The 27,683-nt window shown below is 39.7% G+C and overlaps 1 protein-coding gene and 1 long non-coding RNA gene across 2 annotated transcripts; both read left to right on the top strand.

The window, feature by feature from the left end:
• The first annotated feature begins 444 nt into the window (after positions 1-444).
• On the top strand, positions 445-1,165 carry LOC135675951 (uncharacterized). Its single transcript, XR_010514084.1, has 2 exons — positions 445-666; positions 762-1,165. It is a non-coding gene; the product is annotated as an uncharacterized LOC135675951 (long non-coding RNA).
• Positions 1,166-6,460: 5,295 nt separating this feature from the next.
• LOC103995788 (NADPH--cytochrome P450 reductase 3) lies at positions 6,461-27,243 on the top strand. Its single transcript, XM_065186600.1, has 19 exons — positions 6,461-6,596; positions 15,936-16,848; positions 16,947-17,006; positions 17,103-17,179; positions 17,252-17,309; positions 17,395-17,478; positions 17,569-17,605; positions 19,175-19,244; positions 19,347-19,541; positions 19,635-19,727; positions 23,734-23,962; positions 24,043-24,126; positions 24,201-24,352; positions 24,432-24,528; positions 25,434-25,583; positions 25,708-25,785; positions 25,877-25,999; positions 26,105-26,218; positions 26,845-27,243. The coding sequence occupies exons 2-19, from the start codon at positions 16,528-16,530 to the stop codon at positions 26,923-26,925; spliced, it is 2,103 nt and encodes a 700-aa protein (XP_065042672.1). The 5' UTR covers positions 6,461-6,596; positions 15,936-16,527; the 3' UTR covers positions 26,926-27,243.
• Positions 27,244-27,683: the final 440 nt, after the last annotated feature.

Consider the following 27,683-nt stretch of genomic DNA (forward strand, 5'->3'; position numbering starts at 1 on the left):
GAGGGGTTCCTCGCTTGGACGTTTAGTGGGAGGCCTTCGTTTTTGCACCTGCACACAGGTCGGGTCGGAAGAGCTCGGCTCGGCCCGACCCCTCCGACAATCAAGTTAGTGAATAGTCACAGGGGTTTTTTTTGTTATTCTCCTCCTTTTTTTTCTCGGAGCGTCAGGGTTTTTATAGTGAAGGTTACAGTTATCTGATATACCCGTTTGTAGGGAGCAGGATCATACTCCTGGTAATGTCTGACATCGACGTTGGCGTGGCATGAAGGACCGAGTTTGAACGGGATGTTAATGTGTCTCGGTCGATGTTCCGATCCGTATTGATAAGGTGCTGTCAGGTTAACAGAGGCATCATCTGGAGCAGCTGACGTCGATCCGAATCTTATTATCATTATTACCCTCGTCAGGCTCTAGTGTCACTACAAGTATAACAGAGAGGACAACTAATGGATCGGACTTATTAGCTCGCAAATCTTGAACTGGCCAACGACTTCCCGGCGTCTTCGCCCTTTCCCTCGCAAGCTCGCCTAAGGGTGCTTAGGGTTTGGATCTTCTGATCTAATCCACTCCGATAGCAGTCGCCCGAGGGAACACGGCTAGGTTTTCGTTCCTAAGTCGGGAGTCCGGTCTATGATTTCAGTTTTGCGTCTTTGTCGGGATTTCTAGGTAATTGCTTTACTTTATGGTCTGTGAAGGTGTATCGTTTCTTATGAATGATTCGATGATGTAGATGATAAGTAATAATGCTGTTGATTGCTTAGGTGTTTTTCGCGATTGAGATTTCGGATTCGTTAGGACTGTATTCATTGCAGGTGTTTCACTTTGTTCTATCTCGCAGAAAGGGTTGATTTTGGATCGTCCGAGTTAGAACCATATATTGTCTTTACTGGAAAATTTCTGGTTGTTTGATGACAAGGATGAATTGAAATTAAGGGAGCTGAGGGGTTCTTTTGATGCTACGGATTAGGCTTGTAATTGTTCATTCTGTTTTTAAAGGCTAATCATCACAATATTATATTACGGCTTGTAAAAGGATAGGTTAACTATAGTTGGTAACTTTAATTCATGCATGTGCATTTATTGTAATTACTTTACTTCCATCTCTCTCTCTCTCTCATATTTTTTTTTGGTCAAGAATATTGGTTTATATATTTGATCTGAAATAGCCATATGATCTCTCTCTTGCAGACACAGTGGTTTTTAATGAATTATCTCTTATTTGAACTGACCAGATGTTGATTGATTTATGAGCACTTTCATATTTGGGTAATGAAATCATAATACATGTTGGCTTATTTATGCTTTGTTGTTGCCAAACTGTGGATTACTTTAGATCTAGCTACAGATATTGTTATGCAGAACCCATGAATTCGAACTACACTTTTTTTTTGTCTGATAAATTTCAGTTATTTGAATCTTTTGCCAGTCCAGTCCAGTCCAGTCTCTTTGGCAACAACTGGAACATCCGAATAGAACCAATTGTGTCGAGGGAGCTCAACATGGTTGATTTAGTTGATGAGGTCCGTGCATAGCTTACCATGAAAAGAAGATGCTGCAAAGATAGGCATTGTTTGTATGTTGGCAACTATATGGAAGTGCAATAACATGCCAAACAAGAACACCCTCACTCTTGGCCATCATATATGCGGATCAGTGGTTCTCAGAAATGATATATGTTGAGTATTATTCATGAAGAAGTGCCTCAATTGGTGGTGTTTGGGGACTGTATCACTGAGCATGGGTCATAGAGTGATGATAAATTTGAAGAGTTTCCTTGGGAATGATGGCAATTGGTGGAGCTCTTGTATCGTTTCTCATGCCTTAGACAGCTTCAGATCATCAAGGGATTGGCAGCAATTAAGAAATGATGAGACACGTAGGGTTAGCCTTAGATCAACCTATGATGCTCATATGGGTGATGGTTCTGTAGCGTCTACCAATATGTTAGAATATCATTTTGATGGTATTGATGAAGAGTTTGGAGGAGCAGACTGACACGGACTTAGCTGGATTTGCTTAAGTCGTGCGGCACCCTTGCGTGTCCGTCCGCAAAGGTCAATCTCCCCGAAGCCTCCCATTGTCCCTTAGGACCAACAAAAGAGAGAACGGGTTAGAGAGAACGCCTCAATCGGGATCCACAAGCAAACATCTCCGAAAAACACTTCATAGACAATGCAAATTACAAACAGACTTTACAAGCTCTGAACAGTGGCACAACAAAGGGTAAAATGGTTCATTACAGACCGAAAAGCTCTCGCACGTGTCCACATGACACAACCTTTATTTACAAGCCTAAAGAGGCCACCAACCCAACTAAAATGGGGCTATTAAGCCTTCGGCCGCCCCTTTACATGCTGTACAAGGCATGAACATGCCAACAGACACGGACAGATATAAGCATTACAACCAACACCTTGTTTAGAAGTTTGTCCGTGACATTCTCCCCCACTTATCCCTTCGACGTCCTCGTCGAAGCCTTTGTGAACACTGCAACTCTTCGCCTTTGCTGAGTCTTCAATCTTCTGCTCCAGCTGCAATGCGCCTCCTGGCTCCCAGCTGCTCTCCGCTACTGTTTTTAAGTAGTCGAACCTTTGATCCGCCATGCTGCTTCAACTCGCCAATGACTCTGACTCTGGTGTGGGGTTGGCTGAGTTGTGTTGATCCTCGTTGATTCCTGCGGATCCACCAAATGAAGGAAAAGACCATTCTTACTGCGCCAGTTTCTCAAAATTTCCACATGCTGCTTGAACTGGGTGGATGCTTGTTGGAGCTTTAACGAGCATCGCCTCGCAAACTTCTGAAGTTTTGGGTCCTTCCTCCACAAAATCTGCTCATTGACTCTTCTTTCAGTTAGTTGTCACATCCAAGTAGGTTCGCATCACTTCCGCTTTCGATTGGCATTTCGTTGGGAAATGAAGCGGACAATCTACTCTCAGTAGCACTGATCACCGTTGGTGAGGATTTGACAACTATTGTCTTCCATTATCTTCGAAGGGTCTTTGAACTTGTGCAGAGCTCCTCTGCTGGATAGATAAGAGAACTGGGGTACTCGGTTTCGCCCATTCTCTTAAGAGTTGAGAAGGCAAAGGTTACTTGACTTCGCCCGCCTCCTCGAGGTTGTACTTCATGCATCGACCTGGTTACTGGCCTTCGCCTGCTCTTTGCTCACACTTCTGAAGCACTTGAAGTGTTTGCACTCCTTGCGTTGAGTTAGCTACTGTGATTCACCTTCTCAATGCCATCGAACTTCTGGAATGCGGGAAGTTTTCACCCCAACTTGGAGTAATTCTCTGATAGATGAGGTCGCCTCTGGGATTGTACTGTCTTCTCCATCAACCCTGCCGCCTACTCCACTGAGTAGCAAAGGTACAGCACCGCGTACTGCTTGCTTCGTTCCTTGGTCGTGCACTCTTGCATGACCTGAAGTCCTTCACTTACGGCTATCTTGATGAGATTTTGTTGACACCGGTCTTACGAAGTTCTTCGGTCTCTGCCCTTCAACCTTGTCTCGGTACTTGGAGATTGCCTCTGCATGCTCCACCTCCTCGGCCCCTTTCACGACCAAGCGCTCTCCCTCCATGAGAGCAAGGGATCAATGACTTTCACGGAAGTCCCGCCTCTGCAGTACCATGGCGCTGCCATGCCCATGGCCCTACTATCCGTTGCCTCGCATCTGCATCCCTTTTCTTCACGATCAGTAGATATGTCTCCGTGGCACTCCTCTGAGTCCACCTCCATTCTAACTGATGCTTGATTTTGGGTAGCTAAGTCCCTCTGGACTCGTCGTCGCTTCCTCGCCCCTTTCGACCTCCTGCTTCAACACCTCTGTGTTCTCCAAGCAGTCCATTTGGTCGATGGAAAGACAGACTGCAACTCCCATGCATGGCCTCTGCCATCACGTTGTAGGATTTGCACCGATTCTGTTCTCCTTAGCTTCCTTGGTAGCAACGTTCGCTTACTCGGCCTTGTCCTCTGACTTGCCGGGCTCCCTTAAGCGAATATGAGCTCTGGAACAATCCAACTCTCCAACTGCTTCGATCATACCTCTGCATGATCAAGTCCCTCCCATGGGACTCACTGGTACTTGCATTCAAACTTTTCCCTTAGTGGAACACAGCCCCCATATGCTGATGACCAAGGTTTCCATCCGATGCAAAATTCGATGCACGCCCGGAAGACCCGCCTCTGCGGTACCATGGCCTTCACTCCTTGAATCCATAGCCCTTCTTGCCGTCGTGTTGTTCACCGAAGTGGAGCTTCCAGTAGCTCCCGATCATACCTCCATATGATCCAGTCCCTCCCGGGACTAGGTTGTGTGTATCGCATTGCCACGAACTGTTCCACCACGATCCGCTGCACCATGTCGCCTCCTGGTGACATCTCCATTGCATTCTGATCCTTGTGGAATAAACTCGAATTGTGTACCCTCCATGTGTGGCCTCTGCCAATACATCGCAGGGTCTCCTCCACCTTCGATTTTGTTCGCTCCTTTGGCAATCGACCTTCATCCACCCACTCTTGGGTCACACCTAGATGAAGCACCGCTCTAGGACAGTCCGTCGCCTAGTAGCTCCCGAAGTCCACCGACTTCACTATAGTTTGTGCACCATTGTCTGGATCCTGGGCCTCTGCCCCTACCAGCACAATCTCCGCTGCGCACCGCTTCCTTCATGGCAACTTGAATGGCAACACTGTGGCATATTCTTCAAGAGTACCCGCCTCTGCGTCCTCTTGCCCCGTGCTAAGGCCTTTTGAACTCAACTTCGCCTCCGCAAATTGAGTCGCCTTAGTTCCTCCATCAAATGCTCCTCCGAGATAAGGTGCATGTGCCCCGAAGCTCCCTTCGTCTTTTGCACCATGCAAGATGAGTCTGCTCCGTCAGAATGAAGGACCCATGGAACAACATGATCTTACTCTTGCCTCTGCAAGAGTTCATGTCCTTGACCTCTGTCTAAGGAAAGCACTGTGCCTCTGCTCCATGTTCCAACTTCTATGCTGGCTCCCTTCAAGCGGCTTGAGTACTTCGCCAAGTTACCCCCAAGTTGCAACGCTCCTCGTTTTTGCATTGAGTTGATGGTGGCCCTCACGCCCACCATTCCACGGGTCAGCCCTCCCTTGAGTCCGATCTCCACATCGACTCCAAGTGTGCCTTCATTTAAGTTGCTTTAGGTCGCTCCCCCACTTGATCTCGCAATGCATCCACCAATGCATTCTCTCGAGCGAGATCATGCGACAACTCCTCGCTGCTTGCTCGGTCCATTGAGCTTCGTGGAGTTGTTGTTTGTGAGGTACTCCTCCTCAACATGTGAAGTCCATCTCACATGATTCTCCCTCTGGAGAGCCGAGACTTATCCCTCCTGGATAACTGTCCCGTTGGAGCAACATTTCTCTTCGTTTCGGAGATCACCATCCCCTTGGACTACTCTGATCTGCTGAACAAACTGTGCATTGTTCTGCCTCTTGTAAACGCACTTGCTAGATTGCGCCTCCACGTCAATACAGCCACCGCTGCACCCCTCAAGGCCTAGCAACATGCTGAACTCGTTGCACACTTCAGCCTCCTCCGGACGTATCCTTCGCATGCCGAAGAGAAAGTTTCAATGCTCCATGGCGCCGAGTCTCGACCGCCTTGGGATGGCCACGAACATTCCATCGTCCGCATACAAGCCCATGCATGAGTACCGAATTCTTCGAGTTAGCAATTCCCCTCACCTCTGTGAGCTTTGCACAACTCTTTCGGTCGCTGAGCAACTCATTCCACTTTGCATGGTCTCGACCTTTGCCAAGCGCCTCGCTTGCCTTGAGCACCATCAAGTAAAGTTGTCAACGTTGAGCCGTAGCTCAAACTCAGCCATCCCAACCTTTGTGCGCTCCAAATTCTTCCAAGCTTGCCTGTTCTCGTGGTGCCTCTTGCGCGAAGGGTTGGCCATTCCTCTGAATGCCAATCTCAGATGCCCGCTCCTCTGAGCGACTCTTTTCCCTACATCTCCATGCCCGTTTTCCCTCAAACGGTCGCGCGTGTGCTGACTGCCCTCAATGCAGCCCCGCTAGGTCCCCCACGTTTGCATGTCAAGTGTTTCTATGAGTGCTTGTCCCGCTCTGATATCATATGACACGGACTTAGCTGGATTTGCCTAAGTCGTGCGGCACCCTTGCGTGTCCGTCCGCAAAGGTCAGCCTCCCCGAAGCCTCCCATTGTCCCTTAGGACCAACAAAAGAGAGAACGGGTTAGAGAGAACGCCTCAATCGGGATCCACAAGCAAACATCTCCGAAAAACACTTCATAGACAATGCAAATTACAAACAGACTTTACAAGCTATGAACAGTGGCACAACAAAGGGTAAAATGGTCCATTACAGACCGAAAAGCTCTCGCACGTGTCCACATGACACAACCTTTATTTACAAGCCTAAAGAGGCCACCAACCCAACTAAAATGGGACTATTAAGCCTTCGGCCGCCCCTTTACATGTTGTACAAGGCATGAACATGCCAACAGACACGGACAGATATAAGCATTACAACCAACACCTTGTTTAGAAGTTTGTCCGTGACAAAACGGTGGAGCAGCATCTAGAAGAAGCCAGTCATCACAGGTAGTTCAAAACTTCAGCTCATGCGGTGTTTTCTTGTGTTTATATGTTGTATAGTTTAAATATAATTACATCATGACATCCTGTTCTTTTTGTTTGTTTAGATATAATGATAAATGATATTGATGTAGAACAAAGTAGCAAAAAAGACTAGAGAAAAAGTAACGGAGCAAGATAGCAAAAGAAGAATGTAAGAGAATAAGAGAGAAGATATAAGTGTTTTTTTTTTATTCAAATATGAAGTGTTTGATCTATTAATAAGCTTCATTATTTATAAGGGTTTAGGAGTCTTTGAATAATTAATGAAAATAATAATTCTCAAGAATAATTCTTAGAGAATTAGTATGCACTTTAGAAATCTAAAATATAATTTGTAGGATTTTTAAATAATAAATAAATGCATTTAATACAAAAGGAGTCCTTAGAAAATTTTTTCAATTTTAAACGTAACTCTTAGAATTTCTAGGCTAATTAATTATTGACTTTTCGTTGATATCTTTACTTAGAATATATTTTTCTAAAATATTTTATAAAGCTCAAGAATACTCCATCATTCTCTTCCAATGGAAAAGAACTCAATATGCAATGTATTGGTCCAATAAGTCTAGTATAAAGTTATGAAGTTCCTCCAAAGTAATTTAAGTGGCATCGGAAGCTAGACAATCACCCCACTTAATTTAGGATATAACATAATGAAAAATGATTCAAATAAAAATTTCATTTAAAAAATAAAAATAAAAGTTAAAGCAGAGTTCAAAGATAATTGAAAATCAAACAAGAAGTGTTTCTCATTCTTTGTTGGGGATAGGATAACCTTATGTAAAAAACTCGACTTCAGATATTAAAGTAAAAAATGGAACTATATATATATATATTATATATATGAGTATGTCTATTTTCAAAGCTCGAAGGAAACTGGAACTACAAGAAAGTGTTGAATAATGATGTAGTAGATGTAACAAGATAATCATGATAAATGGTCTCTACGTCATCCCTATGTTGTCGGAGAATCAGTGTTTTTCAGAGGATTATCATCTACAAGAACATCGGTAAACAAAGAAGAAGATTCAAAAGTACCATGATATGGAGTTAAATCCTCCATACTGAAAACTAGACTAATATTTAATTCAAAAGGTAATTCGAGCATATATGCGTTAGATCCTAGTTTTTGGATAATGGGAAAAGGATTAATGGCTTGGGCATGCAACTTTTTGAATGAGGTTTTAGGGAATCTCTCAAGGCAAATGCAAACTAAGACATAATCCCCAACTTAAAACTCTTGACTTCTACGATGTGCATTAGCAGTAAATTTGTATCTTTCATTACTTAGGATAATTTTACGTTAAATTTTAGCGTGCAAATCATGAATATGTTGAGCGAAGGAGTGGCTTGGTTCTAAAGCACAATAGTTAAGGAAAATGGGTGTAAGGTCAATGGGGTTCGAGGAGTATAGTTGAGGGCAATTTGAAATAAGCTTTTTTCGATGGAGTGATTGACTGAGTTATTGTATCTGCAGTGGGTAAGGTTAAGAAACAATTTTTGAGTTTCTCCCTAACTAAACTTTTAAGAAGATTTCTTAGGGAACAGTTAACAATCTCAGCTTGACCGTTAGTCTAGGGGTGAAAGATTAAAGAGACCTTCAATGTTGTGCCAAACAGTTTTCACATAGTTTTTCAAAAGCAACTAACATATTTCACATCCCTATCGAACACCATAGTTAAGGGCAAGCCATGCAATTTAACCACTTCACGAAAGAACAATTTAGCGATGTATGAGGTGTTATTGGTCTTGTTACATATGATAAAATGGGTTATTTTCGAAAATTGATTAACAACAATCAGAATAGAATCATAGTCACTATGTTGGAAAGTTCAAGGACAAAATCTAAACTCACATCTTGCCTTAGTGAATGTGGAATGGGTAAAGGTGTGTATAGGCTAGTATTGTTATGTTTGCGAATTTTGACAATTTGACAGGTGCAATACTGCGACACCACTTGAGCAACATCTCGCTTTAAGGAAGGCTAAGAAAATTCATTCTCGACTAATGCAATGGTCTTCTCTCGGCCTAGGTGACATGCTAATCAACCCATATGTATTTTCCAAACAAGGAGGTCTCGATGGGAGGATCGAGGAAGATATACTCTAGGAGATTCAAAAGAATAACCATCTCTAGGAATGAAGTCCATATGTTCACGATGATTTTTATCTTGGAATTCTCGATGTATGTGACTAAAGTTTGAACATTGAGTATTAACTTTTTTTGGACATTTAAGTACTTTAGGGCTTGGTGGTTAGACAATAAGACAAACTCTTGCGGTAAAAGGTAATATCTCTAATACCTAAGATATTGTACAATCACGTAAAATTCTTTGTTGTTGATAGAATAATATTATTTTGCATCATTGAGTTTCTTACTAAAAAAGGCGATAGGTCGACCCTCTTAACTAAGAATTCCTCCTATACGTATACTAGTGGCATCACAAGTGACATCGAAGGGTTTATTAAACTCAGGGTGCTTAAGAATAGGAGCGGCAGACATTTTTGTTTTGATGTTAGCAAAGGCTTTAGTAGCGGTCAGGGTCAAATAAAACTCACCTTTTTTAGGCAATCGATGATAGGTGTCATGATAGAACTAAACCCTATGATGAATCTTCTATATAAACAGACTAATTAATGGAAACTTTAAACCTCAGAAAGGGTTTTAGGCTTAGGCCATTCTAAAATGATACAGATTTTTTCTGGATCAATGGCAACACCTTGGGTAGAAATGATGAAACTTATGAATAGGACATATGTTTACACAAACGAATACTTTTTCATATTGACATAAAACTTAATAACTCGAAAAGTAGTAAGAACCTGTCAAAGATATTCTAAATGATTCTCTTTGGTCTTATTAAAAATCAAGATGTCATTAAAGCAGACTACAATAAATTTACCTATGTAGGGTTGTAAAACTTTCCTCATGAAGCGCATAAAAGTGCTTGAGGCATTGGATAGACCAAAGAGCACTAGCCATTCGTATATGCCATTTTGAGTATTGAATATTGTTTTTCATTCGTCACTAAGTCTAATACGAATTTGACGGTATCCACTTCTTGGGTTAAGTTTCAATAACCAATTAGATCAAATGAGAAGATTTAGCATATCCTCAAGTCGAGAAATTGAGAAGTGATATTTGATTATTATTTTGTTGATCTCTCGGCTTTTAACATAAATCTTCTAAGACTCATCTTTCTTAGGAGTTAACAAGGCAAAGACAATGCAAGGGTTGAGGTTATATCTAACAAAGCCTTAAACTAAAAGTTCTTCAACTTGCTTGTTTAACACATCGCTCTTTAGTATAAATTTTATAATGTGAGAGATTAAGGAGCTACGATCTTGGGATAAGGTTAATGACATGTTAAATTTCCTATAATTGTAGCCCATTGGGTAATTCTGCGGGTATGACATCAGAAAATTCATTTAATAAGGATTTAACCTCAAGAGTTAGACTATGAATAGTGCAAGGGCTAGGAATTTTTCTAGCAATGATGGTCACAAAAAAGTTTGTTGTCTAGGCTCTCTACTTCAAAAGATTTAGGATTCCGTAAGTAGAGTGCTTTAGTGGTTAGGGCTTATGGAAGAGATGGGAGTTCTTGTTTTGTTCTTTTTTGACGGTTTTGCTGATCACAGGATAATGGATTTGTGTTTGTATTGAAAGACATATGTATTTTCTCTCTCATGATTGGTAACATTAAGGTCATATAACCAAGGCTGACTTAAAAGAATATGTGTAGCATCCATTGGTAGGACGTTATAGTAAATCTCATCCTGGTAATCACCTAGTTTTTATTAGTACTAGATATCTTTCAATCACGGGTCAAGTGGTTTTGTTAACCCAAGCTACTTTGAATGAGGTTAGATATGACTCGACCTTAAGACATAGTCTTTTGATAACAGATTTTGAAACTATATTCATAGTGCTATCCTCATCTATAACCAATTTGCAAGTTCTCTCCCTACTTCGGATGTAAGTATGGATGATACTTGTTCATTCATTGGAATCACTAGTAGAGAGAAATAATGTTTACAACTTTAACATGGGCATCTGTAATTTTTCGTTTCTGTTCGTTAAGTGAGTAGGCTTCGGGTTTAAATACTTGGTCTGTTTTTTCGATTTGATCTTCTGATTTTTGTTTTAAGGTAAGGGTATATTGAGGACAATGAGAGACAATATGATCTATATTATGACAATAATGACACCCGATTGAAGACAAACTTGTTTGAGAATCAATAGTTGAATGAGTTGGATGATTCATGGTTAGGCTAGGATTATTGCTAGTAGTGGTGATTTTTTGCTTGACAGAGCCACTACTTGGGTTAGATTGGAAAATAGTTCTATTTTCGAGAGATTGAGAAGATGCTTGATAAATTGGATAAAGTTTGATCGATCTCAAGGGCTCGTCAGGAAGCTTTTTCTGTGATGTGTAGGGAAAACTAGGGGAGACTTCCCATTGAATGTCAAACCTCAACCTATTAACAAATATTCGAACAATGATGATTTGGTTGTCTTCTATTTCACACTTGAGTAAAAGTTCCTTTAATTGGGTCAAATATTTTGCCATAGAATTCAACTATTTAAAGTTTAATAATTATTTAATCAATTAGCTTCGAAAGTAGGTTGGTAAAAATTTTTTCCATAAGTTTTTACTTCATGACTTCTCGTAACTTCAAGATTTGGACATGTTGTCAATATTTTCTAGCGAACCCTACCAATTTCATTTTTTTTTAAATCATACACATTCAATGTCAAATCATTCCATACTTCTCAAAGTAGTTTTCGATGTTATCTATGTTAGGATCAAGAGCGACACTAAGAGGGGGGGTGAATTAGTGCAACGGAAAACTTCTTGCGATTTCAAAAAATATTTCGTACGTTCAAAGGAAATCGATTCGGAAAGATAGTAACTTTAAAACGTAAGAGAGCGTAAGTGTAGTGAAAGCAAGATGAGGAGAAGAAGCACTTTGCTATGAAATGATTTGCAGTTAAAGAAAATTGCTCAAAATAAAATGCAAACTAGATTTAGAGTGGTTCGGTCAATGTGATCTACATCCACTATCGGATTCCTCCTCCGTCGAGGTCACCGATGTCCACTATAGGCCTTCCTTCAATAGGTGAAGACCGAACACCTCTTTACAACACTTTTTCCTTTTCTCGGGTTTAGGAGATGAACCCTTACAAGTCTCACTCCTCTTTCTTGGATGGTTACAAGGCTAAGAGATGAAGGAGGAGAACTCTAACTTTTACAACACTTTAAGACTCAAGAACTCAAGATTATGCCAATAGGTTTCATGTCCTTTCATGTAGAAAAGGGTGGGATTTTTATAGGCCCCAATGGCTTCAAAATTGGAGCAAAAAAGTGTCACATCTCCGGAATCCGGGGTACTGGCGGTACCACCATCGTTTTTGGGCGGTACTACCACCCTGATATGTCACTGGGCGGTACCACCGCCGAACAGGGGCGGTACCATCGCTGGCAGCACTACTGCAGGCGGTACCACCGCCCAGTCTGTGTGGTACCATCGCAAAAAAAACCAGGGGCACTGCCTTCCAAGCGGTGCCACGGCCGGTCATGTTTTCAGGGGCTGAATTGGGTGCTCAATTTGGCCCAATTCAGCCCTGTTAAGGGCCCAGTTGGCCCATAATTAAGTTAGTGGGATTACCTCTCAATCCTAACTTAATTTACGCTCTAACTACGATAATTAAAACATAATTTACAGTGCTTCTTGTTCCGGTGCGTCAATTGCTCTTCCGACGTACTTCCGGCGAACATCCGACGAACTCTCGGTAATGTTCCAGCGGACTCCCGACAAGCTCCTGGACTTTACGACGATCTTCTTGGCAAGTTCCGATGAGCTTCTTTGGTAAGCTCCTGGACTTCTTGGTTGGTTTCGGCAGAACTTCCGACGAACATCCGGACTTCCAACGAACTCTTGAACTTCCAACGTGATCTCGATCTTGACTCCGGCACAACACCTGCTTTATGTCTTACTGCTATCGTAGTTAATCCTACATACTTTTCTCAACATATAGATTAGATCAAACAAATTACAGTTGATTTCATCATCAAAATCCGAGATTCAACAATCTAACCAGTAAACAAACACATTTGGGTCAAACCTACTATCAAAGTTCAACACATCCACTTTAACATTTCTAGTTATTTTCCCATTAGCAAACCGAACTCATTGGCCCATTACTCAAATTTGTAGATTTTTAATAGTTTTAAGAATTCATTGTTAAGGTTAAAAGCTTGATCATCAAGAATTATTAGAGCATGATTATGAACAGGTGCCCTATAGGTGGACCTAGGATTTGTTTGAATTGGGACTTGAGGAGTATGTAAAATTCCTTGATTTAAAGTTATAGATTATATAAAATGGACATATTGCCTAATCGACTCATCAACTTCCTCATTCATGGGTCATTTTTCAAAGTGTTGGAGAGCTACGAGGACTTAGGTCATTTAGTCACAAAACTAGTTCAACATTGTATCATGATCTACTAGCTTAATCCTAAAGGTGTTTACCTCACTTTGTTGGTTTAGGGATTCATCAAGATTGGTTTGGGTTTCACATTGTATCACTTTTTTTTTTCCTTCTTGTTTTGAGTGTTTTTTTTTAAGATATCTTTTAAGGGTTCAAATTTTAGTGATATTATAGTTATAGCTAAAGGGGAGAGAGAGGATAATAAATAGAAAAAAAAAGAGAAAACGAGAGTAGAAGCAATAAAAACCATAATCTAATAAAATATATGAATTTTCTTTCTGATAAAATATATTAGTAAAGTTTTCAAAAAATTTGCTCTCAATGAGAGCTAGGTGGTACGGAATTCCAGAACAGCAATCACAAGTCTAACTCATGTAAGGAATTGACATTAGAGGTTCAAGGTTGCTTGAGTATTGATTGAAGTTTTTGCTACTAGTTGAAACATAATGGTTTCTTGATGGGCTCTGATACTAAACTGATGAAGAATGAAGTTAACAGAAAAGAGAAGAAAAGAAAAGCATGAAAGTAAGATAGTAAGAGAAGAGGGTAAGAAAAGCAAGAAGTGTCTGATTCAATAACAAGAAGCTCCACTATTTATAAGAACTTGATAAAAATAATGGTTCCTAATAATAATCTTCATTAGAATTAGTATGTCAAATTTAAGTTATGATTTCTAGGATACCTAAATAGTAAATGAGTACGTTTAATACAAAAGAAGTCCAATCAAAAGATTTTTTAATTTTCAACATAATTTTTAGAATTTCTAGATCAATTAATCGACGATGATTTTTTTATTGATATCTTTATCTTGAATAATTTTTTCTAAAAATCCGTGATAAAGCTTGATGGTTCTCCTGTTCTTTTTATTTATTTTTTCTAGAGTTAGAGAACAATCATCACAAACTGAAAAGAATTATTCTTCTCGATTAAAATAGCTGAGTTGTATGAATGCCTTATGTGTTCCATTACATTTTGAAAATCTCAAACTGAGCTTTGTGAAGAAAGATTTAGTTTATAATTCACTATCAATATACACAAAATGTAAATGGGCTTTCCCGTTCCTTAGATTTGCATGCTTGCTAGAATTCATTTTGATATTTCATTGCATCTCTTGCAGAATCACTAAAATGATTTAGTGAACTATAGACTTTTATTATATGTTTTCTATTTGTTTCGTTTGTGTTTTGAAAATGATCAAGGTTTTCGAGTCTTCATCGCAATTAACCTTGAATGGACATATATGTAAAAGTCCCTTGTTATACTCTAGCGCATGGCGCAGCCCAAGAATATATATGTAGGCCATAAAACCTAGGATCAATGGGCAGAATTCATATTGGTAGTAGTACTTTGAACAATGAAATTGATGCCATAAGATCAATCATAATCCTTGTTGGGGTTGATAAATATTTTTGGATTTATAGAACTAGTGTCTTTAGAGCATTAAAAATTTCAAGAATGGAAAAAAAAAAAAAATCTAAATGAGATTCTTCATTGAGCACCATATATATTGCCAAGTTTTGGTGAGGGGGAGGATATATGACAAAATACTTTGTAGATCTAAAGAGAGTGAAAAAAATTATTGAGGGTAAAGGGATTTGTATTTGACTTAAGGTTCTACTCTGGATGATCACAGAGTTGCTTCGAGCAGTGAGTTGTCTTATTCTTTGCTGAATGCTAAAAGAATGGTCCGGTCAACCAAAGTAGAATGCAAAGATTATCTGATGCAAACGAGTAGCTAAACATGGACGTCTCCATTTATACATTAATCCTCAAGTGCCTTTTTGGTATTTATGGGACACTGTAATGATTGATGGAAAAAGAGTTGGCATGTCAGTGTATACTTTAAACCATTAACCAATAGTGTGACCTATATATGTTGCCCTTGAAGGAAGTAGTGCTGACAGAAGAAGACTTGTGAGTTAACTTGTCGTCATGCTCGATAGACATATATATTAGAAAACATGATTCTGCGTACTAATTCCTGTAAATTGGAAGTACACTAAGGTACTTTTTAGCTACAGCATGTAGGAGCATAAAGTATGTTTTGTATATACAACATGTAGTTGTGACAGCATGTCGGATTTCATCATTAGATTTCATTTAGAGATAAATCTTTTAAGAGAGCCAACCAATTAAGTTTATGAACTTGGATGAGTGTAGTAGTACCTATCAATTGGAAGACGATACAAAAGCAGAAAATAAATCCACATGAGAAGAGACTTTCAGATTTAAAATTTTCCTTTTTGTTACAAAAAATTATAATCGATTTTCTCTTCAAATTTATTATAATAAAAAAAACAGCTTGAACTCTGCATCTCCTTTATATTCATATTTTTTCTGTTGTGGTTAATTTATTTCTAGAAATTAATTGAACGATTAAATCGATGAGCTGGGTCGGTCTGTCACAATATTAAGTTCTTCATGACATGGGCCTCTTGCCGAGGCTCTTAATGTGGGTGGTTGTGAAATCTCCTTCTTTTATTTTAATGTGGTAGACCCAGGGAGACGTTGACATTGAATCAAGGAGTTGATTGTTGGTGTGCAATATGGCATTGAGGGAGGGCACACTCTGTTCGCAACACCCCGCTCCTCCTCCTCCTCTTTAATGTCGTGGCTTCATGTGAAGTAACTTTGTATTGAAATCTACAGAATTTAGCACACAACATATATACACTCTAGCAAAAATCTTTTCTCAGTCGCCAGATTGTTATTTGATTGTTAATTAACATTATTAATATTATTTATGAAAACTTTATTCAAACTAGCTAATGCTAAATGTTGATTTGTTATTTCTTCTTGTTGGTTCGAGAGTGGATAACAAAGAGAGGGAGCAACCTAGACTGGGCAAGATGTGCTGCAGGATTTATTGCAGGGCCGGACTTGCTGGCCGCCCAGTCCACAGACGTCCGTTCGCGGGAGCCACACAAACTGTTTTCTTTAGCCCCCACTTGATGGGTTCCGTGAACCAGTGGATACGCGATCCGTCATTAGCGATCGACCCTCCGCCAGTATCGCGGGTCGCACTCGGGTGCCGCACGAAGCCAAAGAGCAAGCCGCCGTAGCGGGCGTTACGTTCGACAGGTGAGACGCATCGGCGGGCGACGGTAACCAAGCGCGACGTCTTTCGGGGGGGCATTCTGGGTATCTTGCTCCGCTACGACTCTGCTTTCGACGCCGGTGCCACCCCGCCAGTACTCAGTTGGGAGTTGGAGGGAGACGAAGGCCGCCCTTATAACCACCCTCCTCTCCTCCCGTCTCGTCTCGTCTCGTCTCGTCTCTCCCACTACCGACGACCCTTCACTGTTCTCTCTCTCCTTGTCTTCTCTCTCTCTCTCCCTCCCAACCCAGAGAGAGAGAGGGAGAGAGACGTCGCTGCTTCGAGTCCATCCCGATCCGCCACGATGCGGTCGGGATCGGCGAAGCCCTCGCCGCTCGATCTCCTGTCGGCCATCCTCCGCGGCGATGGCCTCCCTCCTGGGACCGGCGCGGCGGCAGCGATCGCCGAGAACCAGCAGCTCCTCGCCATCCTTACCACCTCTGTCGCCGTGCTTGTCGGGTGCGCGTTCATCTTCTTCTTCCGACGATCGCTCGGCAAGAAACCACCCTCGCTGCCGAAGCCGCTGGTGGTGAAGGTCCAGCCTGAGGCGGAGGTTGACGACGGGAAGAAGAAGGTCACTGTCTTCTTTGGTACGCAGACCGGGACGGCGGAGGGGTTCGCTAAGGTTAGGGTTTGATCGCAGAGGATTCTATTCGAAGTAATCTTTTCCAAATTAGCGTCTTTAACCTTTTTTTCATCTTCTTTTTCTCTCCTCCGTATCAGGCGCTCGCGGACGAGGCTAAATCGCGATACCATAATACCGCATTTAAAGTGGTTGATCTGGTAAGATCATTTTTCTGTTATTGAGATACTTTGAGAATTCTTATGGATGATCTTTGACGACTTGATATTAACCGTCTGTACTTACTCAAAACATAGGATCAATATGCTGCTGACGATGATGAGTACGAGGAGAAGATGAAAAAAGAGACCTTAGCTTTGTTCTTCATGGCCACGTAAGTTGAGAACAATGAAACTATTTACCTTAGGATATCAGTTTCCTCCTAATTTTAATGTGATGACTACAGGTACGGAGATGGAGAGCCTACTGATAATGCTGCACGGTTCTTCAAATGGTTTACGGAGGTTGAGAAACATGCTGATTTCATCGAAGTTTACCCCTGATAATTGCGGATTCATGATGTGGTCATGGGTTGTTGATTGATTACAGGGGAAAGAGAGAGAAAATTGGCTAGAAAATCTTCAGTTTTCTGTGTTTGGCTTGGGCAACCGACAATATGAGCATTTCAATAAGGTTTTATTGTAATCAACTTATTGCATATCTTCTTGTTTTGTGAATTCCTTGCTGACATATGTTCTCCTTATGTTCCCGAAACTGAAAAAGGTTGCTAAGGTGGTTGATGAAATGCTTGCTAACCAAGGTATACTCTTTTGACTGTTTAAAGTCACTACTTCTGTCATTTATTCTGTGAGTGTTGTTCATGTTATATAATGTGTTGCTTTCATAAGTTGTAAACACCTTTTGTTTGTTTTTATCCATTTCAAAATCTTTTATTTTTTTATTGGTAGCTTTGATGTTTTCATGATTTTATCCATCAGATGTAATTTTTTTTTTTCTGTTGATGACTGACCTAATGGATCGAGTAATGTGTATATCTCATTCCTTGAAGAAAGTTCAACTTGCACTTTGGAAACTATGCTAGTTGGAAAAGATATGAAGTTTGCCTTTTGATAATTATAAGTCATGGTTATACCTCATTTGGAGTATAAAATGAACATCAAGAGACATTTCAGGAGTTTGATAAATATTCTATCTGTTAATTCCATCATAATGTTCATATTAATTTGTCACATAAGTCATTAAATCTGCTAATTGAAATTCTAGCTCTCAATGTCCAATCACATGTCTCTGAATTTAGATAGAATTGTTAAATAGATTCAACTTTTAATCTATGGGTACTTGCTGATTTCCTATGTTCCCCTCCTGGATCTTGATTCATTCTTCTAATGTTGATTATATTAGCATCTTATGCTAACATAATTTGGACTTTGTTTATGACTAATTTGTACTCTATATTTAGTAATATTGTATATGTTCTGTTTGTTTTTGTGTTTAAAATTGTAAGGTAAGCTGGCAGTTATATATAGATGACAATGGTCACAATTATTTGTTTGTTTTTTGTTTTTATTTTTTGTAAAGGATAAATGGCGAAGGCGGGGATTCGAGGCCAGGACCTTACGATATTCAAAGTTTTTACCAACTAAGCTAGTTGATATCTTCAAAAAAGTTACTTGTTTTCTTACACTTCAATAAATGTGTTTAAGTTGTTTATCGCTCGTTTTAATGCGCCCAACAGTTATATGTTATGGCTGTTATAAATTTGATGGAGATGTATTACATTGTACTACTGCAGAAATCACTGGTAAAACAGCAGTTGACCCATTGTTCATGTTAGAATGACATTGATATGAACTGCAAGCAGTGCAATGGATTCCATGTAATTCAACCCCCATTGATCAATTATTCCTCCTTTTCTGATTTTTATTCTGATATTGAATCACCATTAAAGAAGACACTTAGGAAGCATTTTTGTGTTTGCTTTTTAATTGAAGCATGACTTTTGACTTGAAAAATTTTCTTTTAAGCAATTATTTTAGTCTTTATAATTTTTTGATGGTCATTTGGTCAATGATGACCATTTTCCCATTAATCCTGTTAAAGTCCAATTTCATCATAATAAAAAACTATATGTAAATGAGTAATGATATAGGTTATAACTGTCATCGTCATTTTAATGGATTGTGATGAGTGTCAGACTCATTTAAACGGCTGTTCATAAATGTGGTGACGTTATATATATATATATATATATATATATATATATATAGTGGAAGACATTTTGTTCCCATTTTTCTATTTAATGCATGGTAATTACTTGATTTGTGGTACTCAAAGCTGATTGCTTTTCCCTCCTTTTGTTCCATGATAGGTGGAAAGCGTATTGTTCCCCTGGGGCTGGGTGATGATGATCAGTGTATTGAGGATGACTTCACTGCATGGTATGAATTATGAACAATACTTTTACATATCCTTTCATCTCTTTTTTGTTGTACTGGTTTATTTCGTTGTTCACTCTAATGATAGAGATGTTATATTGCCAGGAGGGAACTTCTCTGGCCAGAGTTGGATCAGTTGCTTGGGGATGAAAATGATGTTTCAGGTGCATCTACTCCTTATATGGCTGCTGTTCCTGAATACCGAATTGTCTTTGTCAAGCCTGAAGAAACTTCTTACCTTGAAAAGAGTTGGAATCTTGCAAATGGCCATGCTAGTCATGATATACATCATCCATGCAGGTATAAGTTTTTCTATTCACAAGTTCCATGTACCAACAGTAGGATTAATTAAACTATGGAATGCATAACTAACACAACATGTGGTCCTTCAAGGGTTAATGTGGCTGTGCGGCTGGAGCTTCATAGCCCAGCTTCAGATCGATCCTGCATCCATTTGGAGTTTGATATTGCTGGCACTGCTCTTACGTAAGATTACTTTAATTTAGAATGTCATTGTGAAGCATGACCATTTATTGATTTCTGTGCAGTTATATGCATCTTGTTTGATTAACTGAATACATTGATGTGCCAATTTGCTTGGCGGGACAATAACCAACTTATATTTTGAAAATTTTGTTATGTTGTTTGTCCAAGCAGCTAATCTGCATAAATGCTGTCTAATAGTCCGAAGCATATGTTGTAAATCTATAAATATTCATCTAGAGAGATGAAGGAGGGTGGGGGTTTCTTTGATATTATTTTGCATCCTTTTCTGATGTTTTGCTTGTTTCCTACTACTAGAACCAATTTCACTTTGCTAGATGGACCTGCATGTGCCCACTGAAGCATTTTGACAATTTTTTCTGTAAGTGCATTGAAGATTGTCAATAATCCTCTGCTCCCCATCTAATCTAGTCTTTTCAGTGAATACTGTATAGATGAAAGAGTAAATTGATATGAGAGAAGCATAATTCACAAAGGAACTGTTTTCTGCTGAAACTATTTGGGACCCTTAAATATGTGGATTTTCTGGTCATTATATGTTCATCCACATGGTTCTGGCAAACTGTCACGGACTTAGTTGGTTTTGCCTAAGTCGTGCGGCACCCTTGCGTGTCCGTCCGCAAAGGTCAGCCTCCCCGAAGCCTCTCATGTCCCTTAGGACCCACAAAAGAGAGAACGGGTTAGAGAAAACACCTCATTCGGGATCCACAAGCAAACATTTCCGAAAACACTTTATAGACAATGCAAATTACAAACAGGCTTTACAAACTCTGAACAGTTGCACAACAAAAGGGTAAAATGATCTATTATAGACCGAAAATCTCTCGCACGTGTCCACATGACACAGCCTTTATTTACAAGCCTAAAGCGGCCACAACCTAACTAAAATGGGACTATTAAGCCTTCAGTCGTCCCTCTACATGTTGTACAAAGCATGAACATATCAAAAAACACGGACATACATAAGCATTACATCAAACATCCTGTTTAGAAGTTTGTCCGTGACAAAACGTGTAACACCCCTGATTAGTCCCACATCGAAAGTGGGCAAGATTAAGATTGGCTTATAAGGGTCTGATGAGTGTACTACTATCAACTTCAGCTTAAGTATTTTGGTTAGTGGTTTAGACCAAACGAAGTTGATAGGCCAGTTAGCCTATCAGGCCCGAGTCATAATATTTGGTATCAGAGCCGACCTAGCATTTGGGCATGATGAGGGGGCTCGATTAGGAAAGGGCTACCTGTAGACTTATCAACTTGTAAACCGGAAGAGGCTTCGTAAACATATCAGCTGGATTGTCCTTCGTATGAATTTTCTGAACAAGAACTTTTCCTTCAGCAATCAACCACTTAGCGGAATTATCACAAGAAACTGCATCTGAATAGGAAGTAGGCTCACCAACTTCACTTGTTTCTTCTGCAACAGACAAAGCATATGCAACCAAATTTGCATACCTTTGTGGTGGTCGAATATTTCTCATATGACGCATATGCCATAATTTGGTGATGTCTGAATCAGACAATGATGATGACGAAACTGCAACTGAACCTGTGACAGTAGTTCCCTGCAGAATATACAAGCTACCAGACCTACAAGCTTTCATAACAATAAGAGCACTTCTAGAAACTTTCATAACTCCACCTTCAGCTGTGTATTTACACCCAAGGGCCTCTAGGGTGCCTAAAAAGATGAGATTCTTTTTCAAATCAGGAACATGTCTAACATTAGTGAGCGTCCTCACAATACCATCATGCATTTTAATTCGGATTGTTCCTCTACCAACAACATCACATGCGGCATTATTGCCCATCAAAACAATTCCACCATTACAAGATTCATATGTGGAAAACAAATCCCTATTGGGACACATGTGATAAGAACAACCTGAATCTAAAATCCATTCATTTTTAGACTTTGTCCTGTCATCAGTAGCAAAGAAAATATTTCCAAAATTCTCATCAGATGCTACACTAGCTTCAGCGGATTCAATAGTTTTCTCAACAAATTTTTCCTTTTGCTTTAATTTATTTTTCAATTTAAAGCAATTAGATTTAATGTGCCCCATTTTATGACAATATCTGCATTCCAAATTTCTATGTCTGGATTTAGATCTAGATTTAGATCTACTACTGTCAAATTCTCTTTTATCCATTTTATCCCTGACAACCAGACCCTCAGTCTGATTTCCTCTACTTTCCCCAGTGATATCTCTGTCTATTTGCTCCTTAGATTTTAGTGCAGATTTAATTTCCTGATACGAAACTGTTTCTTTTCCATAAATCAAAGTATCACGGAAATGCTTAAAAGATTGGGGAAGAGAACACAAGAGCAACAAAGCCTTATCCTCATCATCAATTTTTGCATCTATATTCTCCAAATCCATAACCAAAGAATCAAACTTATCAAGATGCGAGAGTATAGATGTACCTTCAGTCATCCGAAGCATATATAGACTCTGCTTCAAGTAGAGACGATTCTCCACTGTCCTCTTCATGTACAAGGCTTTAAGCTTGTCCCACATGCTCTTAGCCGTAGTCTCCGTAGCTACCTCCCGTAAAACCTCGTCAGAGAGGTTTAGATTGATGCTGGATCGGGCCTTCTTATCCATACCCGCAAGATCTTCCTTTGACGTACCATCTGGAATGTTCTCAGCACCCTGAAGTGCCAAATCAACTCCGTCTTGAACCAGAATGACCTCCATCTTGAGTTGCCACATGCCGAAGTTGACATTTCTGTTGAATTTCTCGACAACAATCTTTGTTATTGTCATCGTTGCCAAAAGATCCCAAAACCAGGCTCTGATACCAATTGTAACACCCCTGATTAGTCCCACATCGAAAGTGGGCAAGATTAAGATTGGCTTATAAGGGTCTGATGAGTGTACTACTATCAACTTCAGCTTAAGTATTTTGGTCAGTGGTTTAGACCAAACGAAGTTGATAGGCCAGTTAGCCTATCAGGCCCGAGTCTTAATATTTGGTATCAGAGCCGACCTAGCATTTGGGCATGATGAGGGGGCTCGATTAGGAAAGGGCTACCTGTAGACGGAGTCAAAGGACTCGTCACGGCATGGAGCCACCAATGGGCTATGCCTCACATGCACTATGCTAGGGTTTGATCTGGGTTATGTTGGGGCTTGACGAGGACGTCAAGCCTTTGAGTGGGGGTGATTGTAACACCCCTGATTAGTCCCACATCGAAAGTGGGCAAGATTAAGATTGGCTTATAAGGGTCTGATGAGTGTACTACTATCAACTTCAGCTTAAGTATTTTGGTCAGTGGTTTAGACCAAACGAAGTTGATAGGCCAGTTAGCCTATCAGGCCCGAGTCATAATAAAACGTCACTATCAAATGACTTATTTTGGCTTAGTGGGTATAATCTCCATGTTATTGTAATTGTAACAAGCATCATTCTTCATTTTGCTTACAGAAGGTGAAACATATTTTGCGTGCTATTTGAATTTTCTTAATCTCCACTTGGTGCTGAATATGCTAATCTTTGCAGTGGTAGCATCAGCTTACCTGCTTGCCCAGTTTCATATTTCTTGAGCATTAAGAAAATATCATATGAGACCTAATAGTTTTATCAATCCAATAATGTTTGATTTCAAACCTGTAAATTTTGTTGGTTATTCTTAAAATCATCAAGTATCAAACCTCATTTTTAAGTGATTACTGATTTTATGTACTCCATACAATCTTGTTATTTACCATGCTAAGGCCTGTCAGTTTCTTTACCTTTCCCATTTGCAACAGTGAATGGTCAAAAAATTCTTTTTGTGTATCTGATATGATTCAGTTTTCCTTTACGTAACTGCTAAATTTGAGTTTTTGTACATGAACTGCACACTACCTGCTTTTATTTTTAGTCTCTAGGCTTCTGCTTGATGGTGTCCATTATTTGAAGTAGGCAAATTGCTAGTTTAAGTTTGACCAAATATTGCTGGTCTGGTTCTGCCTAACCATTGGAAAGACTCATTTACTAGGTATGAAACGGGAGATCATGTTGGGGTATTTGCAGAGAATTGTATTGAGACTGTCGAGGAGGCTGAAAGGTTGTTAGGTTATTCACCAGACACATTTTTCTCAATCTCTGCTGACAAGGAGGATGGTACACCACTTGGAGGAGGCTCTTTATCACCTCCTTTCCCGTCTCCGTGCACCTTAAGAACTGCACTTGCTCGATACGCTGATCTTCTAAATTCACCCAAAAAGGTGACATCTTTTCCTTTGTACAATTTATGATGTCTTAATCTGGACTTCATGTTTAAATTCTTTGTACATGATATGTACAGAGTGCATTAGTTGCCTTAGCTGCACATGCTTCAGATCCCAGTGAAGCTGAGCGACTTAGATTTTTGGCTTCCCCAATTGGAAAGGTTAGCATACATTCCGAGGCTGTAATAGTCTTCTGTAAGGGTTTTGTATTTCTTACTCCATTATTCTTGTGCAGGATGAATATTCTCAATGGGTTGTTGCTAGTCAGAGGAGTCTCCTAGAAGTTATGGCTGAATTTCCCTCTGCAAAGCCTCCACTAGGAGTCTTCTTTGCTGCAATCTCCCCCCGGTTGCAGCCTAGATATTATTCAATATCATCTTCTCCAAGGTAATAATTAGTTTTAAAACTTTTCATGATTGCTTCAGATGATGTAACAGACTTAGAGTTGATTATTCATTTCTTTCAGGATGGCACCAACTCGAATACATGTGACGTGTGCATTAGTACACGAGAAGTTACCAACCGGGAGGATTCATAAAGGGGTCTGTTCAACTTGGATGAAGGTAATTTCTCATGTACATTTACTTTTTTATTTGCCTTTATTGAATAATTGAGCTGAGCTGCTGGCAGTCTTCGACTTCTTGATGGATAGTTATTTTCTTTTTGATGTCATTTTATATCCTTCTGATCAGTGCCTAATTTTCTCTTAAGAATGCAAACCAAGGCATAAGTCGCAACTTAGATTGTTCTGTATATGCCTCTCTCCCGTATTAACCTTCTGATCAGTGGGTATGGCATATATCTTTTGAGCATTCATATATCTTTTGAGCATTCAAAGCATTCTTCAGTTGTAGGTTAGATTGTTAATATATAATTTGCCATTTTGCCTCTTGGTACAATTAACCTTCTGATCAGCGCATATAGCATTTTTCCTTCGAGAACTCAAAACAAGCCATCAGTTGCAGTGTTGTGGAATGTGGATCAACCATATTGTGCATCAGTATGGATAAATTCCACTGAATCGACGTAACCGATAATTATACTAACTATATTGTTTGAACATTTGTTCAGGGAAGAAGAGAGAGCTATTGGAGACTTTAGTTACTATCTAGTTTTCTTACCTATGAAAGCTTTTGTAAGAATGTCTGATTGAACTCATTGAACAATGTGTCCAAGACATATAATGAGAACCGTGAAGCTTGATGGAAACTACGGAACTGGATAGGACTGCCTGAATTGAACTCATTGAACATCGCTTCTAAGACCTAAAACTAAAATCATTAAGCTGAATGCAAACTAAGAATTGAATAGCTGACTTGAGCATTGATCCTCTTATACTGAGTCCTGTGTTCTTGTAATTTAGTCCTTGGTCTCATAAGGTCTTCAACTGACGTATAGCAACTGCTGGTGTCCATTTTTCCTTGATTCTTTTTCATGTTACTTCACCTTTTACTTCTTATTTGTGCAGAATTCTATTCCATTGGAAGAGAGCCAAGATTGCGGCTGGGCTCCTATATTTGTGAGACAGTCAAACTTTAAACTGCCTGCAGATCCTTCTCTGCCCATCATCATGATTGGTCCAGGCACAGGGTTGGCACCCTTCAGAGGCTTCTTGCAGGTTTTTATTTAAGAGTCACATTTCTGCAAATACACTTTGCAGTTCCTCTTTCACTTGAATACATACATTCTTGAGAGGAATAGTTGTTTTGACTTTTGATGACTTAATTTCTTGCCGTTTTCAGGAGAGGGAGGCATTAAAAGAGTCTGGTGTGGAGCTTGGTCATGCTATTTTTTTCTTTGGATGCAGGAACCGCAAAATGGTGCTGATAACATATAGTGCATTGAATAAAAGTTTAGAATGGATAAAATATTTTATTTTCTCACTTTGTTTATGCTGTGTTAAATTTGCAGGACTTCATCTATGAGGATGAGTTGCACAATTTTGTTGATAGAGGAGTACTGTCTGAGTTGATTGTTGCCTTCTCTCGTGAGGGTCCAACCAAGGAATATGTGCAGCATAAAATGACTGAAAAAGTTGGATAAACTTCTGCTATCCTTCTTCATATAATTTTGGAGTCAGTTAGCTCTAAATTTAATATTTACATCTTTTTGCCAATAATCATGTGGCAAAATTTGCAGGCATCCAGTGTTTGGAATATCATCTCCCAAGGTGGTTATGTTTATGTGTGCGGCGATGCTAAGGGTATGGCTAGAGATGTTCACAGGGTTCTTCACACTATAGTCCAAGAGCAGGTACATACTCCGCAACCATGCTCGAAGTATTGCATTGATTCGGATCTTTACTGTTCAATGTCATTAATTTGAGTTGTCATTGTCAAAATCCAGATTAGATTTGGTTGTTCTGGATACCTGCAAGGGGTAAAAGTTTCACTTATGGTCTTATGTACCTCAACTGAGCCTAGATTCCGGATACCTTAAAAACCTGAAAGCTACTTTTGTCAAATTAATTAACCAGAAGCTAAGCCAGTACTCTTGTGTACTGTCCAGCTTTGGGATAAGTACCTTTTGAATTTATCTTTTCAAACCAAGAAAAGATGAAGAGCTAAGGTAGTCGAGTTGGCATGATGCTTTAATAGTGAAAATGGATTAACACTACTTTTTGTGGTTTGATTGCTGGGCATTCAGCATGATAGTCATGGATTCACAGAAGAAACTCCTCATAGGAGCATTATTGGCTAAACAAAAAGCATGATGGCTGGGCATTCAGCATGCTCTTTTCTTTCATCTGCCACCGAATATGAACCATCTCACATGAGAGAGCTACATTTAATGCTTGAAAGCCATCTTTCTTAATTAGACTATTCTTGTGTTCTGTTTTTTCTTGTTGTCTTATTCAGTGCATTTTTACTCTGCTTCAGGGATCTCTTGATAGCTCTAAGACCGAGAGTTTAGTGAAGAGTCTACAAATGGAAGGGAGATATCTGAGGGATGTGTGGTGAGATGCTCCTTGTTGTTTCCCCCTTTTTTTGTTGGGGGAGGGGAGGCGGGGTGCGAAACCTGCAAGTCAAGGTTCTGGGGACACAAATGTATGTTGCCCCCTTTCCCAGCCTTTATAAACTGCTCTGTTTCCAAATTATGTTAATTCTTTTCTACCTTATAAGTAGAGTATCTTGTTCATGTATTACACATTTAATTCATATGGTTACTAGGTTGATTTGATGGGGAAATAAGTAGTCAATATGTGGTAGGGGATGTGGGAGCACATGTATAATTGGACTGGCCTTACTAGTGAAAGCTATTCCAACCCAATGGGATCATGTCTGATGTCTTCCTCCTTGCTCTGGCATTCCTCAACATGTTTATGGAATTCAGGTATTGCAGTGCTTGCTTGTGATAGGAGATGATATATCGTGGGTTGGTAGCTTGTTGGTGAGATACTACAGTGATTTGAGGCTGACAAAAGACAATTCCAGCCCAAGTCGAAGGCCAACCTCCATTAACTGCAGCACAGTATTGTGTTACTCTTCCGTATAATCTTTGGTTCTCAAGTCCGCATCCCACCAACCCCTAAACCAATCCCATGTTTTCCAAGCAACAATTAGTATGGACCCAATTTTATATATTTCATCTCCTAATTTAATTGTAAATTTTCTCGATCAATTTGATTAGGTTTAAACGATGGATGGGATCCAAAACATAAACGAATAATATTTGATACAATTAGTATTTTGAATCATTCAGGGCTCCAAAATCGATT

The sequence above is a fragment of the Musa acuminata genome, chromosome BXJ1-1 (genome assembly GCF_036884655.1).
Source record: "Musa acuminata AAA Group cultivar baxijiao chromosome BXJ1-1, Cavendish_Baxijiao_AAA, whole genome shotgun sequence".
NCBI lineage: Eukaryota > Viridiplantae > Streptophyta > Magnoliopsida > Zingiberales > Musaceae > Musa > Musa acuminata.

What these genes read in the sequence shown, in the direction of transcription:
- LOC103995788 (XM_065186600.1), top strand. Translation starts at nt 16,528, where the DNA reads ATGCGGTCGGGATCGGCGAAGCCCTCGCCGCTCGATCTCCTGTCGGCC. An exon ending in TGGCTTCCCCAATTGGAAAG is followed by an intron (nt 24,127 to 24,200) that starts GTTAGCATACAT and finishes ATTCTTGTGCAG; the next exon opens with GATGAATATTCTCAATGGGT. An exon ending in ACACTATAGTCCAAGAGCAG is followed by an intron (nt 26,219 to 26,844) that starts GTACATACTCCG and finishes ACTCTGCTTCAG; the next exon opens with GGATCTCTTGATAGCTCTAA.